Genomic DNA, 18,140 nt, shown 5'->3' on the forward strand with positions numbered 1-18,140 from the left:
GGGAAAAGAGGAGAATAGGTTACATTTTGCGAAGACCACGAGGCTGTCAAAAATTGTAATTAGAAGTTCGACTTTGGCTGCGGTCAAAAGCGGGCGTGTGCCCTAAAGAGAGAAATTGGAAGTGCCGTGGAGCCTCCGTTCCTGAACTCTCTTGTAAGCGGACACACTGTCCAACAATTATAATAAATAAAGAAAAGTGGGAAGGAAAATACAGGTATCCGCTCTGATACTCCGACGATATGCTATAACGCCACCCAGTCGTCCAACATCAAAGCACTCCGACGATTGGCCAACACGGAGTCTGTTGTGTTGCCGAGGCTGTGTGTTTGTGCGTGTTCTCTCTGCATCGTGTCAAAGTGGTTCATCAATCCTGATGAACCTGTGGAAGCCTGTGGAACAACAGTTAGCATCATCGTGGGCAAACATGCCGTCATCACTGAGGCAGCACTAAGTATCCTGCTCCAGTGAGTCCATTCTGATTGCTCCGCCACATGCTTGGCAAGATTTTAAAGTTGAAGAGCTGCAATATATAACAAAAAAAGGTCGAACGAAATTACAAAATTATAAAATATAAAAATTTAAATTAAACTAAAAATTATAATTTGTTTCAATAAAAGAAAAGCTTAGTACACGTAAAATACAAACACTAAGCAAATAACCCATAGAGAAGTCATCCCATACTTGACGAAATTATAACAAGGTGATGGCTTCGCTCTCGTTCTTGCTCAGTACGAATGCAAAAGCAATTGCAAAAATTTCTGATATCCCACAAAAAACCCTCCACTCGAGGTAAAGGCCTAGTAAAGAAAGCATATTCCAGCCCCAAAATTTCTGATAACCAATTTTGTGACGAATATGCTTTCGTCACTAGTTTTTTACCTCGTGAAGAGGTTTTTTTTTTTGGATACAGAAATTTTTGCAATACCTTTTTTTGACATTATATTATAATTACTATTAATGCAGATAGTAAAATATGTAAATTTATTTGTTGAATTTCTTCTTTATTTAAAAAGTTGTCTTCGTTAATAATACATAGAACAAGGGGGCTCCGCCCCCTGCTCGCTTTGCTCGCGGTGAGGTGCGGCTACAGTCCAGCTGTAGGATACCCTGAGCCCAGGTACTCTTTTATAAAAGTTGATTTTCGAACAGACTTAAGACTTAATTTTCGATTGACCGTCTTTATTGCAGCTATATGATATAGCTAACTGATTTTAATAAAATTTGGTCAGCATGTATAATACAAGCTCAGATGCACATTCTATCAGGCTGATTCTGATATCTCAACGAACAAAAAACTTTTTCATACTAAAACTTCATTTTCGATGTATCGTTCCTATGGCAACTATATGATACAGTGGTCCGGCTCAGAAATAAAAACAAACGACCAAGTTTGAAGTCTCTAGCTTTTATGGTTTCTGAGATCGACGCGTTTAAACAGACGGACATGGCTCAATCGACTCGGCTGTGGGTCCTGATCAGGAATAAATATACTTTTGGAGATCTGCCACGCCTCCTTCTGCCTATTTCATACATTCTGATATTCTGGTCTCAGGGTATAAAAAGAATAAATAAATTTCATGTGCGTTGCAGAAAGACACAACAAGTTAAGGCAAATTAAACTAGTTTAGGCCCGAATTGTCAAAGAACAAAACTAAACTATCTGGTAACACTGGCTCTTTCTGCAACACAAAACAAAATTTTCTGGCAACCCTGTTTATTGTTTTTGCGCAAAAGCTGTCTGCTACATAGGTTTGCTAATATACTAATATATATTTATTAGTATATACTAATATATATTATACTAATTGCTAATATTTTGCTGCTGTCATCTTTGAACTCTTAGTAATATGTATATATACACTTAATCGGTGATATCTTGCCGAAAGGAGTTTTTACAGATAAATGTGATATACCAAAAAAAAAAAAACGAGAAGCTAAAAAGCCTTATTTCACCTGTAAAATGTTACCTGAGTACTTAAGAAAAAAAGTTCAAATGTACGTCTAAAAGCCCTCAACTTTACCTTTCCAATGATATTTTTTTTTTTTTTTTTTTTTTTTTTTTACTTTGCCTTTATTTATTGAATCTTCTCCAAGGGAGACTTACAATAAGTTTATCAAATCTTATATTTAAAGCAACTAACAGTCATGTTGACTTAATATAATCTACGGTGCCCCAAGGGTTTATTGCTGGGCTGGAAGGTCGTTTCGTTTAAGGCGGGTTCGACTGCAAACCCGAGTTAACCGTTGAGCAAGAGGATTTGGGTGTGAGGATAGTTTAATGTTGTAGCTCGCCTTTTGTCTTGCTATCTCATCTTTGACGTATATAACGTTCAAATCTCTATGAATGTTCTCGTTTCGAACATACCATGGTGCCCCAGTGATAGTCCTCAGGATTTTTGATTGTGCTCGTTGAATGACATCAATATTGCTACTGCACGCGTTTCCCCAAAGCTGCGAGCCGTAGGTCCACACTGGTTTTATGGTGGAATTGTAGAGTAGAACCTTGTAGTCTAAGCTGAGAGGAAATCGGGGCTCAAAAGCCTATAAAGGTTATTGGCGTTCAGCTTAATCTGCGTTTTCTTTGATTCAATGTGACGCCGCCAAGACGACGCCTATCAAGATGAACGCCAAGGTACGTTACTTCTTTGGCTTGTGGGAGTTGCGTATTAGACAGTGCTAACGGAGGACATGTTTGCATGTTGAGAGTAAACGTGATGTGTTTACACTTTTGTTTATTTATTTTAATACGCCAGTCGGCTAGCCATTTCTCTACTACCGCCAAATGTTCAGCTAGACGTGCTGTTGCTTAAATGGGGCATCTGGAACGACTAAGAATTGCGGTGTCGTCGGCAAACGTAGATGTTGTTAGCCGCTCGTTTATGGGGATGTCCGCTGTGTATATTACGTAAAGTGTTGGTCCCAATACACTTCCCTGGGAACTCAGCTTCTATAATATGTTCATCAGATGTAGAAGTGTTGCATCTCACTGCGAAGACTCTATTGTAGAGGTACGACTCGAGAAGCCTATGAGTGTACACTGGGAGCGTCGATTTGATTTTATGCATGAGACCTTTAAGCCACACTCGATCGAAGGCCTGGGAGACGTCGAGGAATATTGCGCTGCAGTATTCCCGATGTTCGTATGCTGTACGTATTTCTGATGTTATTCGGTTAACTTGCTCGATAGTTCCATGCTTTTCTCGGAAGCCAAATTGATGTGTTGGGATTGTGTTGTGTGTTCTGAGATGAGGAATTATGCGCGTCAAGAGGCATTTTTCAAAAAGCTTAGACAAGCACGGTAGTAGGCTAATTGGTCTGTACGATGATGGTATTGTATGGTCTTTTCCTGGTTTGGGAATCATTATAATGACCGATTTCTTCCATTTTTTTGGGAAGTAGCCGATGGTTGTAATCGCGTTGAAAAGTTTACAGATGAGGGAAATAGCACAGTTTGGAAGTTCAATGATCATTTTTTGAGTTATTAGATCGCAGCCTGGAGCTTTCTTTGGTTTCATCTGTTCTTTTATGACTTTTACAATTTCATTTGGACGAAATTCAGGTGGTTCAGGTTCGCCAGGACTATCAGATACACAGGATGATAGTAAAAACGAATTTGTTGCGGGATTTGGTTGGAATACATGACGTAGGTGAGCAGCAAATGTGTTAGCTCTGTCTTTGTCGCTACGGGCCCAGCAGCCTGAGGAGTTTCTTATAGGCGTTACTGTTTCGATCGGCGCACTTAGCGTAGGGTGAGCCCTCCACAAAGGATGCTTGGTACTGGTTGGTGATAATTGCTCTTTGTAGCGGCGTTGGGCATCTGCTTCTTCATGATTAAGAGCTTTGCTGAGTCTGCGTGAAGCATCTTTAAAGCGTTGTTTTGTAGATGGCGACCGGTGAGACTGCCACTCACGTCGCAATCGTCGCTTTTCCAGAACAAGTTGTTCTATTTGAAGATTAGTTTTACGTTTATTCGTCTGCACATGCGCGCGTTGTGGAGTAGAGATCTTAGCTGCTGCAACAAGTACTGATTCTAATAAGTCCGCAGAGCAGTCGATGTTCGCTTCGATGTTGAACTGCGGAGCAAGATCGAGGTGAGAGCTAACGTATTTCTTGTACTTGAGCCAGTTGGTTCTGTGTGTTGTGAGTCTATTAGAATATTGCACATATTCCGGGGATTGGAGTAGATTTAATAAAACGGGGGAGTGGTCGGATGAAAGATCCGAAAGTGCTACGGCGCTTATCAGATTGCGTGGGATGTTTTTTGTCACAGCAAAATCTATTAAGTCTGGTTGTTTGTTGGGGTCTGCTGGCCAGTATGTAGGACTACCCGGGGAAACATAGTTGAGTTTGTTGCTTGGCTTTATGATTGCGTTGTATAGCTGCCTTCCTTTTGCGGTCACAAGGCGAGAGCCCCAGTGCGGGTGTTTCGCATTATAGTCTCCTGCTGCTATAAATCGCTGTCCCAGTGAATTGTAGAATTGCATGAATTGATCTTCAGAGATTGAAAAGCGGGGAGGACAATATACAGCGGCGATAGTAAGATTGCTGATGTCCGATTGTACAATTATAGATGTGGCTTGTAGATAGTTTGCCGCAAACCTTTTGTGGAATTCGTGTTTGATGCGGTTTCTTATTAGAATACCGGTTCCGCCGTGTGCTTTTCCATCCGGATGATCTGTGCCGTAGAATATGTATCCACGTATTTGAAAGTTATATTTGTTAGTAAGGTGCGTCTCAGACAGCAGCATTACATCAATGTGATTGTCGTATAGGAATTGGGTAAGTTCAAGTTTATGCCGTGAAACACCGTTGGCGTTCCACAGAGATATTCGTAGAGGCGCCATTGATTATTTGGATTGTTGAGATGCAAGCATCTGTATCAAGGTGTTTTGATTTTGCATAAGATTTTGCATAGTTGATCTCATAAACGACATGAACTCCATCATACTTTGTTGTAGGGTGAAAATCATCGTTTCAATAGGGCTTTGTGACTGCTGCATGGGCTGCTGCGCGTTATCCATACTCGAATCTTCTTGTATTACCCTTGGGGGCACTGCTGAGGGAGCTGATTTTTGAAGGCCAGATTTTAAAACATTGGCGAAAGATATGCCGTTGACAGTGTTTGCGGGACCAAATGAGGACCTGGCTGCTTTGGCGAAGAAGACGTCGGGTGTAGTTTGGGAAGCTATAGTTGCACCTGGCAGGTGCGGATGGCGTGCTGTTGGTACACGTCGGATGCGGCTTTTTAGTTCCTTGTACACAGGACAGCCTCCTTAGTTAGCTGTGTGATTTTCACCGCAGTTTCCGCACTTTTTTGTACTAGGGTCTTCCTTGTTGACTAGGCAGGGATCAGAGCCATGGGAGTCTCCACAAGCTACACTTGCCGAACCTAGCGTGCAGAACGTCCTGGTATGCCCATATTCCTGGCAGTTTGAGCATTGGACCGGACCGTTCCGTTTGTGTAGTTCATCAACAGGGTTCCGGGGATGCAGCAGGAACTGCAGCTTGTAGATCGCGTGTACTTCATTTCTCTTTGGAGATTTACTGTCTGGCTCAAGCTCAACTTTGAAGAGAGCTATTTTGTGGTATTTTGCTTTTTTTATAATATTTGTCACTCTCTTAGCGAAAACCCTTCTCTTTTAACGCACTTGCGACCTCGGAAGGGGTTACATCCGGTTCAATACCTTTAAGTACAACCTGCAGGCCCTTGCTGCTTTTTAGTTGATAAGTGTAGAAGTTTTTCTTAGCTTCATTTAGATACTTGGAGATTTTACGGAAATGCTCCTCGTCTTTTGATTGAAGCTTGATTTCGTGAATGTTCCCTTTAATTAAAGGAACGACATGAAAATTGTTGTTTCCAACTAGGTCAACGATCTTGTTCACCAATGCGTTGGATATCTTTTCTCGAATGAATATTGGTGGGGGCTTTGGTTCTTTTGGTCCATTTCCTGCTTCGGTAGGCTGGTCGTTGACAGTATCAGCCAGCGGTGCAAACCTATTGATGGTGTTTACTGGGTTCCCTAGCAGTTTGGTTTGAGTTACCGCGGTTAATTTTTGATTTATTTTCCCGTGTTTTTTGTGGGCTAAGTTTTCGCTTTATTTGAATGTAGCGATCCATTCCGGTCTGCCTAGCCGGACCCGTTGCTTTTGACGCTGCGCTTGCAATCGAAGCAGTAGTTGAAAGAGCTTGCGCTTGGTCAGCAAAAGATGGTACGACGACTGTTGACACAGTTAACGTTGTTGTTGCCGTAGCGTTAGCAGCAGCGACTTGTACGGGCAAGTTTGGTGGTGATAGTGGATTCCGCGGTGAGGGAGTCGGTAATGGAGAGGCACACTCTTCGCTCCAGGTTTTTGGAGTTGTAGTTGGTAAAATCGGAGAGCAAGAACGCGCTCTCACATCTTCTACGGCTAAGAGGTTCTGCTTTGATTTTTCGGCTGTTGTGTGTTGCGTTGGTGGTTTTGCTTCTGAGACAAAGCTAAAGTAAGCGTTATTTTTGGCCAAAGAGAGTCGCCGCTCGTCTTGCTCGCGCTGACGTTGGGCACGGGTATCGTAGTGACTCATTGAAGTTAACACTTGCTCAATTCAAATTCTATTTGATTTGCTTAAAGTTTATATATTTGTTTAATTACACTTTCAAAACTAAATGGATGATCGTGCGCATCGCACTATGGGGCTCTTTGCCTAATTTTAGATTTTTACTGCACTTGAGTACTATTTAATTTTGATTAATTCGGAGCGCTTTAAAGAAACACGTCTGCACGGTCCGAAGGTATTTTTGTATTTCTCTACATAGATATCCAATGATATTAAGGACATATCTGTAACTTCTATGGTTTGGAAACTATTGGGGCTTAGCGGGATTTTGCGTTTCCCGCTAAACTACCGTTTTTTTTTTTCAAAAAGCCGTAAAAAAAAACTTTTCTAGTTTTTCGAAATAAATCCCCATAATTACATCTAAGGTTTTTTAGCGCCTTGATGGAAACAGACAGCAAACAAACTGACTTTTCATCTCATTTTGAGAAGTCCACTAAAAATTTCAAATTTAATTATCTTTTGAGCTAGTTGTCGGATTTAGGTGATCAAAGTATTAATTTTATTTAATTAAATTTTTGATTAAAATTTTTAAAAAATTGTTAAAGTTTTGACCCTCCTACTTATACCCCCGTATCTCATGAACCAGGTGAGTTAGAAGAAGATTTAGTATGCCATTTTGTAAGTTAGGACTAAATCTTTCGACCGGTATATAACTCGATCTGATCGGACAGTCATAGCAAATTTCCATATAAGCTGTATATATTGCTAGACGCCTTTCGCACCCTTCGTTCCGCTTGTCACTAGCGCGAACTGGCGTCCGCAGTGACATAAAATGTTTATCGAAACATTTCTTTGTTATCAATATGCAATTTCAGCAGCAGTTTTTCAATTTAATACAATTTATTTTAATTTATTAGATAGTTTTAATTTAATATCCTAACTGCGCTATTCATAAAATTTTTTATCGACAATTCGATTATCAGCTGTTGGCAGGAAAATGCTCAGCAGGAAGTATCTGTAGCATATAATTTTTGTAATACATGATCAGTGCACACGTTTTCTGGTGAATGCGACCATTAATACCATGATTATAGAGCAGCTAAACCTGATGAAACTAAAATCATTTTTCCTTACTACACATTTTTATAAAATGCTTATAGTTTTGGCTTCATTTGTATTATTATTGTGTATTCATAAACTATTTGGCATATTGTAGCGATTTTAATTTCACTTAGTAGTTTTATATGAGACACAGCTGGTTTTTTAGTACATTCGAAAGCGATAATTGTTTATACGATAATTTAAAGCGGCTAGCAAAATAAGTGACGGGCTTAAAAAGCAAGCTACGTTTAATCACTGTTAGCATTAAGCTCATTAAAAAAGGGTTGATAAAGGTGGTTTAAGGTTACTCGCTTTCATTTAAAGCAGCTTAAGCTACTGCATAAACATGGTAATGAAAAATGGTGAAATTGTGTCCTGCATATCAATAATTGATAATTAAATAATTATATATGTACTTAATGCAGAATAATTGCTGTAGATGTCCCAGATTGGAATAACAGCAAAGAAAGGGACATGGGAATAAATGCCAAAGCACTAAAATAGGTTAAAAAGACAAAGATAAAAAAGAAGCTGATAATGTGTAAATTGCAGCTTAAGCATTATAAATAAATAGTATTATTCCAATTGCACTTTTTTAAGAAACACAGTTTTCTCACTTTCTTTTTCAATTTGTGTTTTCACGCCATTTTTTTTTTTTTTTAAGTAATTGTAATCAAATCCGTGTGCAAAAAGTAGAGATGGAGAAACATCGTTGGAAATAAATAATAATAATAATTAAATAGTTTGTGTATAAATGTATGGGACATTTGATTGGTTGTGTTGTACTGTTTTTTTTTTTTTTTTTTTGGAGTTTTTTCCACGATCCAGTGTTACTAGACCTTCAGTTAAAAATATACATATGTGTTTAGTTAGAGGAACACAAACATATGTATGTACATATTTGCTAAAACAGGCTAATCAGTAACCTGTTTTCGGTATTGTTTAGGACAAAGATATTTGCTATAATCAAATATATGCACTTTTAGTTAAGGCATATAATTTTTGTTATGAATGGTAAATGAATGACCTCTAAGTTAATACATTTTTATGTTTATTAATTCTAATGATTATAAAAATCTGTTTTCTGTACATAAATTTGGAATTCAATCAATTAGTGGTGTCTAAATGTACACTATAGAATACATTTTTACAGCAAAATTACGTTACCACTGCATTAAATAAAGAATTTTTACGAAAAACATCTATGTTCTGATGTTAAAGCATCAAAAACATCGATGGAAGTAAACATGGTAAATCTGTATAAAACGGTTCTTATCTCAAAAGAAAACCACAAAAAGGGGGTGATTTATGATGAATTTATCAGTAAAAATTAGATTGGGGACTAACTTGGTTTATTTTTAAAAAACCTTTGAAACTTTTATACAAAATTAAATTTTGCATGGTTGTATTGTGCAATTTGTCACTACTTTGTCCGTTTACCAACACTACTTTTTTAAGCGAATTTGGGTAAGTACTTAATTTTGACGCGCCCGATTGATAGCTGTTTTCCAACACTACATATAACAGAATCGTGCAGAAAGCTTTAATTTTTATAAAATGTGGTGTACAGGTTGTGATGTTACTGCGAGAGAGATTCTTAGACTCAGAGTTGTTAGACTTCATGCGGAGTCACAACGTAAAACTCAGTGAAAAGTTGAAGTTTAAACATGTCACGGATAGGATCCATGAGGGGTTTATGGCCATTGGAAGGCTTTACAATCCATCCAAAGAGCTGGTCATAAATGAATATGTCCATTTAGATGAGGTGAGTTGTTAAGGTGTAAAAAAAAACGCCACAGGCAAAATTTAAAAAAAAAAAATCGCGCGACTTTTTTTTTTTAATTTTTGCTTACGGCCCATATATTTCATATCCCGATGGGAAGACGATGATGACGATTTTGACGCTGATGACGTAGATGCTGCGGATACATAATGATGACGCAGCAGCTGCAAATGACATATTTTAAAAAGAAATATGCGGTTCACTAATTAAATATTTTTCAATTTAAAGTTATGGCAACATTTAAACACCAGTACGAAGTAGTGTTGGTAAACGGCTATAAATCGAGAGCGTCAAAATAAGGTACTTAACCAGATTTGCTTACAAAAGCAGTGTTGGTAAACGGACAAAGTAGTGACAAATTGCACAATACAACCATGCAAAATTTAATTTTGTATGAAAATTTCTATGATTTTTTAAAAATAAACCGAGTGAGTCCCCAATCTAATTTTTACTGATAAATTCAACATAAATCACCCCCTATTTGTGGTTTTTTTTTTTTTGAGATAAGAACCGTATTATCACTGCGGACGGCAGTTCGCGTTAGTGACGAAAGCAGCACGAAGGGTGCGAAAGGCGACTAACTATATATACAGCTGAAATGGAAAATTTGCTACGACTGTCCGATCAGATCGGTATATAGATCGAAAGGACGAACAAAATTCAGTTTAATCTAAAAATTTTAAATAAAAATATAAATTAATAACAAAAAAGCGAAAATTGGCATTCGGCACTGCGCAAAAAGTTATTTTTATGTACAAAGAAGCTCACCCTTTTTGCTCACAGTGCACAATGCAAATTTTCGCTTTTTTTTATTAATTTATATTTTTATTTAAAATTTTTAGATTAAACTGAATTTTGTTCGTCACAAAATTGGATATCAGAAATTTTGGGGCTAGAAATTGCTTTCGTCACTAGACTTTTACCTCGTGTAGAGGTTTTTTTTTTGGGATAGATATTTACCCATTTTTTGATGTGAGTACCTTGCTTTAGTTGGCAATGGAAATCAGATAAGAACGGCCCGTTATCTTCAGGTCCATAGTAAATTTCTCCAGTGTACTCAATGTCTGGCGTTTTGTGCGGACACTTTCATTTGAATCGGATGGGTTCTCTTTAGAGTATTTGCCTAGTGATACCACTAACTGTCCTTCTTTGCAGGTATAAGTTAATTTCACGTGGCGACGTGTGTAATGTCTGGCGTCTTTTGTAGACACTTTTGTTGTACGAAACGAATTCTCTATAGGTTATATGCTTAAGCTGAGTATGGACATAAGATAAAAGCTGTGTGTAAATGTCAAATCCATATAAAAAAAACAGTTGCTAAATTAGCTCGACAGAAATTCAGCCAGCGTTTTAGCTTGTTTGCTCGGAGAACGGATAACACAGAGTTGCCAGATCAAGGAATTTTCGTTTTTCAACACTGCCAGCTTTTAGCTCGGGTAACTGCGAAAATATGGAATTGTTCAAACATTTTACGCCTGTCAAGCTAAAAATGGCCGTTATTCATTTGAAAACAAAACAAAGACGTCTTGTGTTTTTCAACCAGGACAACATATCAAGAATATTAGCTAAAACTGATACAATTTGTCAGCTCAAATTATATAAATGATTAATTTTTATTAATAAAATTGAAAAGTACGCACATAAGTTTTATGTGTCTTTGCATATTCGTTCTACTTGAATTAAATGTCTAAATATCCAACACTTTCGTCATTTTACATTTCCTACGCTTCCTCAATGCAATCTAAACAGTTGTGCGTTTTTAAAAATGTAAACAAAGCACAATTGTCGGAACAGAGTAACCATCATAATTTTGGTTATTTTTGTGTGTTGCGTTGGCAGCACTGACATTCGCTCGCCGACAGCTAAATATTAAGCACATTTCCTTCGCTTGTGTCAAATCTTATGACCATACTCCGCTTTAGTGGTGATACCATATTGATTCCTGTTAAAATATCGTACATCGATATCGATATAATATCGATATTGCCATATTAAAACTAGGGCTGTCGAATATTTTTTAAATATCGTATCGAAAATATATATTGTTTTGAAAAATATCAAAATAATATTTAATATATCGATTTAAAATATATATTTGATATTTTTCTTATTTCGTTTTTTCTTACAAAAAGTTATACTCTGCCCAACAAGAAGAAATGATAAGATTTATAGATTATATATATTAAGCATACATAACATTGTTTATTTCTTTGATTTTAGTATGTAATAAGATACATTGCTTATAACTTTATTTTTAGTATATGCTACGAACTGCTTTTTCTCCTTGGGCCGCGCCGGCTGGCTCATCAGTCTCTCAGGTGGAGTCCCATCTCTGGCCAGAAGTCCGAACAATCGATTACAGCATCGATACACAAGCAGCTGTGGCGAACGGGCTACACAACACTACAACAAAACACGACAGAAATCCACAACATAAACAACAAAACCTGCAATAAACGACAATACGGTAAGTAAACAAACAAACATTCACAAAACCTAAGACTGATCCACGTCTCGTCCAAACAGGATCCTGGGTCCGAATCCAGGCTTACCCGCCCTGCCTGAGATGACCACCTCAACGTCATCTCCCTCATGTTGGCCACCGAATGGACCTACTTCATCCTGTGTTGGCCATCGTGTTTTCCCTTCACCCTATATAAATAATTAAACGGACATCTTCATCATCAGGTAAGTATTATATTATCTCGTCATATGATTCTTCTCCATAATTAACATCGTATCTTAATTTCTATTTACAGATATGTATTAAACAATCAAACAATTAGGCAAAAATATAAACAACGATTAGACAACGCAACATATCAGGAACACCATGATGCTGCAAAAAGGTAAAAAACTTGCCGGTGATGAGGTGGCAAGCCAACGATGCGGAGACGCCGCGGGAATTGTCGTAAATATGTATATATGTATATATTTATTTGTATTGATACAGGTGAGTTTGAGAAATAAATGTGATTGTGATTAGTGTGTGAGTAAATGTAAATATGTATCGCTTAATGACTACCTAAAGAGCTCCCTGGATAGGGCACTGTTATATCTGTATATATGTATATATTGTATTTGTTGAGATAATTTACAGTGTTATTGTTTTTGTGTTATTCATAAACTGTTTGTCGCGTTTTTACTTTTACTGATTTTATTAACCTTTTTTTTTATCTCATTTTATACTTTGTCTATAGTTTTGATTTTACTTTACTTTTACTTTTCTTAAGTCTTATGTTATAAAAACTTTTAATTTGACTTAAATTGTATTTTTACTTTAATTTTAAATTGGTTAAGATTTCAACTTTTTAATTTATATTTTATAAATCTGTAATTTCTTTTGTTTAACTTTTTTTGTTATGTACGACATTCCATTTATATTTCCAATAAATATTAATAAATTTTCCAAAATTATAGCGGCGTTGAATTTGTCTTACGTTGAATTTCTCTCTATACGTCGTTGACGTGCTGCTGCAGTGACGACTTCAAACCACATCCATACGCGGTGATCGTCTCCTGTGAATACTCCTTGCCGATTCTGATATGTCTCTGATCAGTCGACTGACTCCTTGACAGCACAAAATCTGGGACGGCACAAGCAACCGGAGTCAGCACAAATACTCGGCACAGATAAATTCTTCCTTGCACGTCACGAAGGTTTCTCGTGTGGCACGAGGCTTGCCAGTGCTGCTCGATTCCAGACGCGGCACAACTTTTGGCGGGACGCAAAGATTCCTTTCCGAACCGAGCGTAGGCACAAGTGTGCTGTTGTCCTAAAATGCACGGTCGCTACCCCCTTGCACATTATCACTAAGCAAATAACCTATAGAGAAGTCATCCCATACAACTGAAAGTGTCTCAGCTAAAGCCATGACGGGGCGTAATTGGGTAATTTTTTGGTGGACGCGTCGTTTGAGGGAAATTATTTTTGGTTTCGATTCAGTTGGCTGGCCGAGCTCGTTGCTGGCATAGCAAGCCAAGCACAAAACATGCGTGCTATGAAATACCCTTTAGCTATAAAAAATAATTGTCTTTAATATTTTATAAAGGAAAACATCGTAAATCTAATAATTTTATTAATGTAGATAATAAAAAATATGCGATAACAACCTATTTAAGTAAATAACAAACATATCGACTATGCCGATAGTAACAAGAAATACAAGATAACATCGAGCTGGCACAAACGATAAAACATGAACATAACATATATGTTTATGGAGCAGCTAAACCTTATTTTAACTTAAACCGTAAGTTCCTACAAAACATTTTTTGAAGTGCTTAAACGTGCGACTTTATTATGTTATTATTGTGTAATTATTAAATATTTAGCATATCGTTGCATTTTCAATGGAACTTAGTAGTTGCATTTACAACCATACGGTCTTGTAGTACATTTTTTAAGGGATAAGTGTTTATACTTATATTTAAAGCGGCGTAAAAATTAGCGACCGGTTTTAAAAGCGAGCTCAATCCCTGTTAACGTTAAATCGCATTAAAAAAGTTTTTACAAAGGCGGTTTAAGGTAACTCGCTTTCAATAAAGGCAACTTAATGCACTGCATAAACATGGTATATAATAAGATACATTGTTTATTACTTCGATACTAGTATGTAATGAAATACTAAGTTTTTTTTATATTCGATATAAATATGTTATATAACTAAGCGAATTTAATTATACATTAAAAAAGAACGAACTTTTAGTTTCAATACTTTGATCTCAAGGACTTTAAAAATACGCTTTGTGTTATGGACATCTGTCATTCGGCTACAAGAGTCACAGATGACACATTTTATAGCGGACACCACCCGCTCTGAAGGCACTGAGCTACCAGAGCTGATGAGGTATCTTAAGTCGATTTTATAAAGTCCCGGCATGGACGCCTTATGTGAATTCCAGAATTGAAAGGGATCACTTTCCCATTTACGGGGTCGTTTTCGACGTTTTCCCAGAGTGACCAACACAAAAATATCTTAAAATATCCCAAAAAATATCGCATATTCGATATTTGGACAACAAAAATATTACGATATAAATATATCAGTTTTGGGAAAAATATCGATATATTGATATTTTCATTTATTATCAACAACCCTATTTATAACCCTTTCCTAGATAACAATACTCCTGCAATAATTGATATTATATTTTTTAATTTCTTATTTATCGACTACAATGATATTTCAATTACAATGCGTAGGTGGTTCCCGGTTACGTTACAGCATCCAAAGGTTATGGTGCGGACAAAGCTGGGCGACAGTGGCCAGATATAGTACCGATTTAGATGGTGATCGGATAACCATTGGTGATATTGTTATGCGCTTGAAAAAACCCAAGAATCTTCATATGGTACCCCAAAAATATGGTAAAGTTTATTGATATGAAATAGTTCTCAATGTTAAATAGAAATGTATTTACACATATGTATTTTATAAAACTTTTATACCTATAGTGAGTTATGCATCGGATGGTACGGTCCAGTTGAGTCAGAGTACACTCCATCATCTGCGGTGGATGTTACAAAAGGATTTATTGAGACAAGATATGTTTCTGATTGGTGGTCCAGGGCCGCTTAGACGTCAGTTGGTTATGCAGTATCTAGAGTTGACGCAGCGTGAATTGGAATACGTTGCGCTTAGTCGCGACACAACCGAAAGCGATCTAAAGCAGCAACGTGAGATTCAGAATAAGACTTCCATGTACTATGATCAGTGCGCAGTACGCGCTGCACTCCACGGTCGATTTCTAGTATTGGACGGCGTTGAGCATTGCGAACGAAATGTGCTGCCAGTACTAAACAATCTTCTGGAAAATCGCGAAATGCATCTGGAAAGTGGTAAATTCCTAATGGCCCCTGAACGCTACGATAAATTATTAGAGGTGTGTCTGTAAAGCAGCAGATTGGATATTAATATAACGGATTAAAACCGGATCTAAACTTACAGACACACACAGAAGAGCAGCTCGAAGATAGGGGAATACTGCGTGTCTCAGAAGACTTTCGTGTCGTGGCACTTGGGCTTCCCGTTCAGAAATATAAGGGCACGCCCCTAGATCCGCCGTTACGATCGCGGTTTCAATCACGCCATGTCTCACCATACAGCTTTTTGGAGCTGTACGATGAGTTGCATCAGCTGACGCCCAATGTACCTGCGGATAAACTTAAGCAATTACTTAGTTTTGCATTGACTCTTCAAGAAACAGACGAGAGCATCCAATTGCCCGATTTTCCTGTACATAATCTTGGACGGGTTGCCCAGATGATGGTAAGCTATGTGAATATTTACCCGATCAGAATTTGTCCCAGTAATATTTGTTCTTAGCAAACTAATCCAGCACTGTCTCTGCACGATGTCATATCAACCGTATATCCATATGAATCCACATTAAAACCAGAGCAGCAAAAACGTATTCATGAATTGTTCACGAGTCTACAGCTTCAGCGTGTGTCTTCACATAGTGTCAAGCGGATTACCTCACATGTTGAGGGTGATCACATCAATGTTCAACTTAACGAATTACAACTGCGCTTTCCCAGTGGATCAACGTCAGTATCAAAAGGAAACTTCTTTGTAGATCTAGAGCATCAACGTCAAGTGCTCGCTTTGTTGCTACAAACCTATGCAGTGGGTGACGTGTGTCTGGTCGGCCAGAAGGGCGTTGGAAAGCTTACGCTTACAAAGCAGTTAATGCACCTGCAAAATCAATCCGCGGAATCAATGATGCTCTACGAAGACATGACCTCGAGGGATCTTTTACAACAACGAGTTACTAACTCTGAGGGCGACACAATCTGGCAAGATTCGCCCTTGGTACGTGCTGCCAAAAATGGATCGGTTGTTATGTTAAATGGTCTTCATCAATTAAATAGAAGTACATCCGCTGTATTGCAACGGTAAGTAAAACAGAACTTTAAATAAATTCTCCTGGAGAATTTAATTTTGCCTATTATTTTTTGCGTTGTGTGTTCTTTCTATTCTACATTATTATTGCACTTGCACATGAGAATCACGTGGCAAATAAATATAATTAAGTATATAATAAAATCATGGAAAACTCGATTAAAATTAACGAAACAACATACAGTAATAAAAAAAATATCAAAAACGACAAATTTTAAGTTCACTACCCAAAATGGGTAGAAGATTATTAGAGTCGAGATAATTTAAAGTCGTCACGACTATAAAAGACAAAACTCCCAAATGTGGTGAACTATGTCAAGTTTGGTTTAGAATTCGACCTCTCCCACCTCCGCCCACATAAATATAAAGAACAATTTTAAGCCTACAGCTTTGAGAATTGGCACACATAATGGGAGGCAAGTCCTGACGTGCATTAAAAGTTTCATCAAGATCGGTTGATAAACACAGGAAATATTCGAGAAGATATATTGTTGTTAGAGACCATAAGAGGTGTATATTATTATTATATGGCCTGTGTTACCTATTGGGGCATGACCTGATGCACAATTTGCCAACCCTCCATTTAAAAAAAAAAAAATAGTTCAGCAATCGGCACTGCACAAACAATATATTTTCGGATAAAAAGAATGTCGACTTTCTTGCGCAATGTGCCGAATGCCGAACTATTTTCATTTATAATTATAATTTTTATCAGGGCATCAAACTGAATCCAAGGTTTCGGCTATGTTTGTATTTTGGTTATCGGTTGCAAAAAATCTTTGTATATCGGTTTTAATATATCGGTATGACTTCGGTTCACAAAAAAAAAATAAGTTGAAGAAATTATATGAGAAAGAACCAACTTTGGTCAGGATCTATAAGGCTATCTTAAATGCATATTATATTAGATTGGTTACGATATCACGTGAAACAAAAAAGGTTTTTTATACTAAGACTAATTATTGGACCGATCGGTCCTATGAAAGCAAAATGATATAGTGGTCCGATTTAAACAAACTTTATTCAGAATATATAAAACCAATTTAAATGCATATTGTATTAGTTTGGTTAAAATTTCTCATAAAACAAAACAGTTTTTCACAGTAGAACTTGATTTTCGTCCGATTGGTCCGATGACAGCTATATGATATAGTGGTCCGATATAAACCAACTTCGGTCAGGATGTATAAAACTAACTATATGCATATTCTGTCAACTTGGTTAAAATATCTCATAAAACAAAAAAGGTTTTTCATACTAAAACCTAATTTTCATCCGATCGGTCCTATGGCAGCTATATTATATAGTGGTCTGATTTGAACCAACTTTGGTCAGGATATATAAAACCAAGTTAAATGCAGTTTGGTTGAGGTATCTCATAAAACCATAAATTTTTCGTACTTAAACGTGACTTTCGACCGATAGTAAAATGTATATATTCAGTTAACAGGCAATATCTTCCAAACGACATAGCCAAAATTTATGTTTCATATACCAAACGCAAAATTTTATGTGTTACAACATACTCAAATTAATAAAAATCGTTAGAACCTTTTTGTCATAAATCGCCAGAATGTAAGGTAAAAAACCTTAATCTACATGCAAAATGTTACCTGAGTACTTTGGAAAAAAAAGTTTAAAGGTACGCATACCCTCAAACACTCCTTTTCAATGTTATATAGAACATATCTGTAGCTTCTATGGTTTGGAAACTGTTGAGGTTTCAATTTTAGCAGGATTAGCGTTTTCCCGCTAAACTAGCTGGCGGTCAGGATGCATAAGACAAACTTCAATGCATATTCTATCAGTTTAG

The 18,140-nt window shown here is 37.2% G+C and overlaps 2 protein-coding genes and 1 long non-coding RNA gene across 3 annotated transcripts in view; 2 read left to right on the forward strand and 1 right to left on the reverse strand.

Annotated features, from left to right (window-relative positions):
• Positions 1-4,289: 4,289 nt before the first annotated feature.
• LOC117794103 overlaps positions 4,290-18,140 on the reverse strand; it is a 192,094-nt gene continuing 178,243 nt past the window's right edge. The window contains exon 3 of the mRNA XM_034634585.1: positions 4,290-5,169. Within this exon, the coding sequence (XP_034490476.1) occupies positions 4,848-5,169 (322 nt within the window). The 3' untranslated portion in view covers positions 4,290-4,847. The remainder of the gene's footprint in view (positions 5,170-18,140) is intronic.
• On the forward strand, positions 11,822-13,471 carry LOC117794104. The gene is made up of 4 exons (XR_004618359.1): positions 11,822-11,886; positions 11,946-12,107; positions 12,179-12,372; positions 12,840-13,471. It is a non-coding gene; the product is annotated as an uncharacterized LOC117794104 (long non-coding RNA).
• LOC117794102 (von Willebrand factor A domain-containing protein 8) overlaps positions 14,560-18,140 on the forward strand; it is a 73,541-nt gene continuing 69,960 nt past the window's right edge. The window contains exons 1-4 of the mRNA XM_034634584.1: positions 14,560-14,790; positions 14,878-15,305; positions 15,371-15,691; positions 15,749-16,320. Of these exons, the coding sequence (XP_034490475.1) occupies positions 14,601-14,790; positions 14,878-15,305; positions 15,371-15,691; positions 15,749-16,320 (1,511 nt within the window). The 5' untranslated portion in view covers positions 14,560-14,600. The remainder of the gene's footprint in view (positions 14,791-14,877; positions 15,306-15,370; positions 15,692-15,748; positions 16,321-18,140) is intronic.

The sequence above is a fragment of the Drosophila innubila genome, chromosome X (genome assembly GCF_004354385.1).
Source record: "Drosophila innubila isolate TH190305 chromosome X, UK_Dinn_1.0, whole genome shotgun sequence".
Lineage (NCBI taxonomy): Eukaryota > Metazoa > Arthropoda > Insecta > Diptera > Drosophilidae > Drosophila > Drosophila innubila.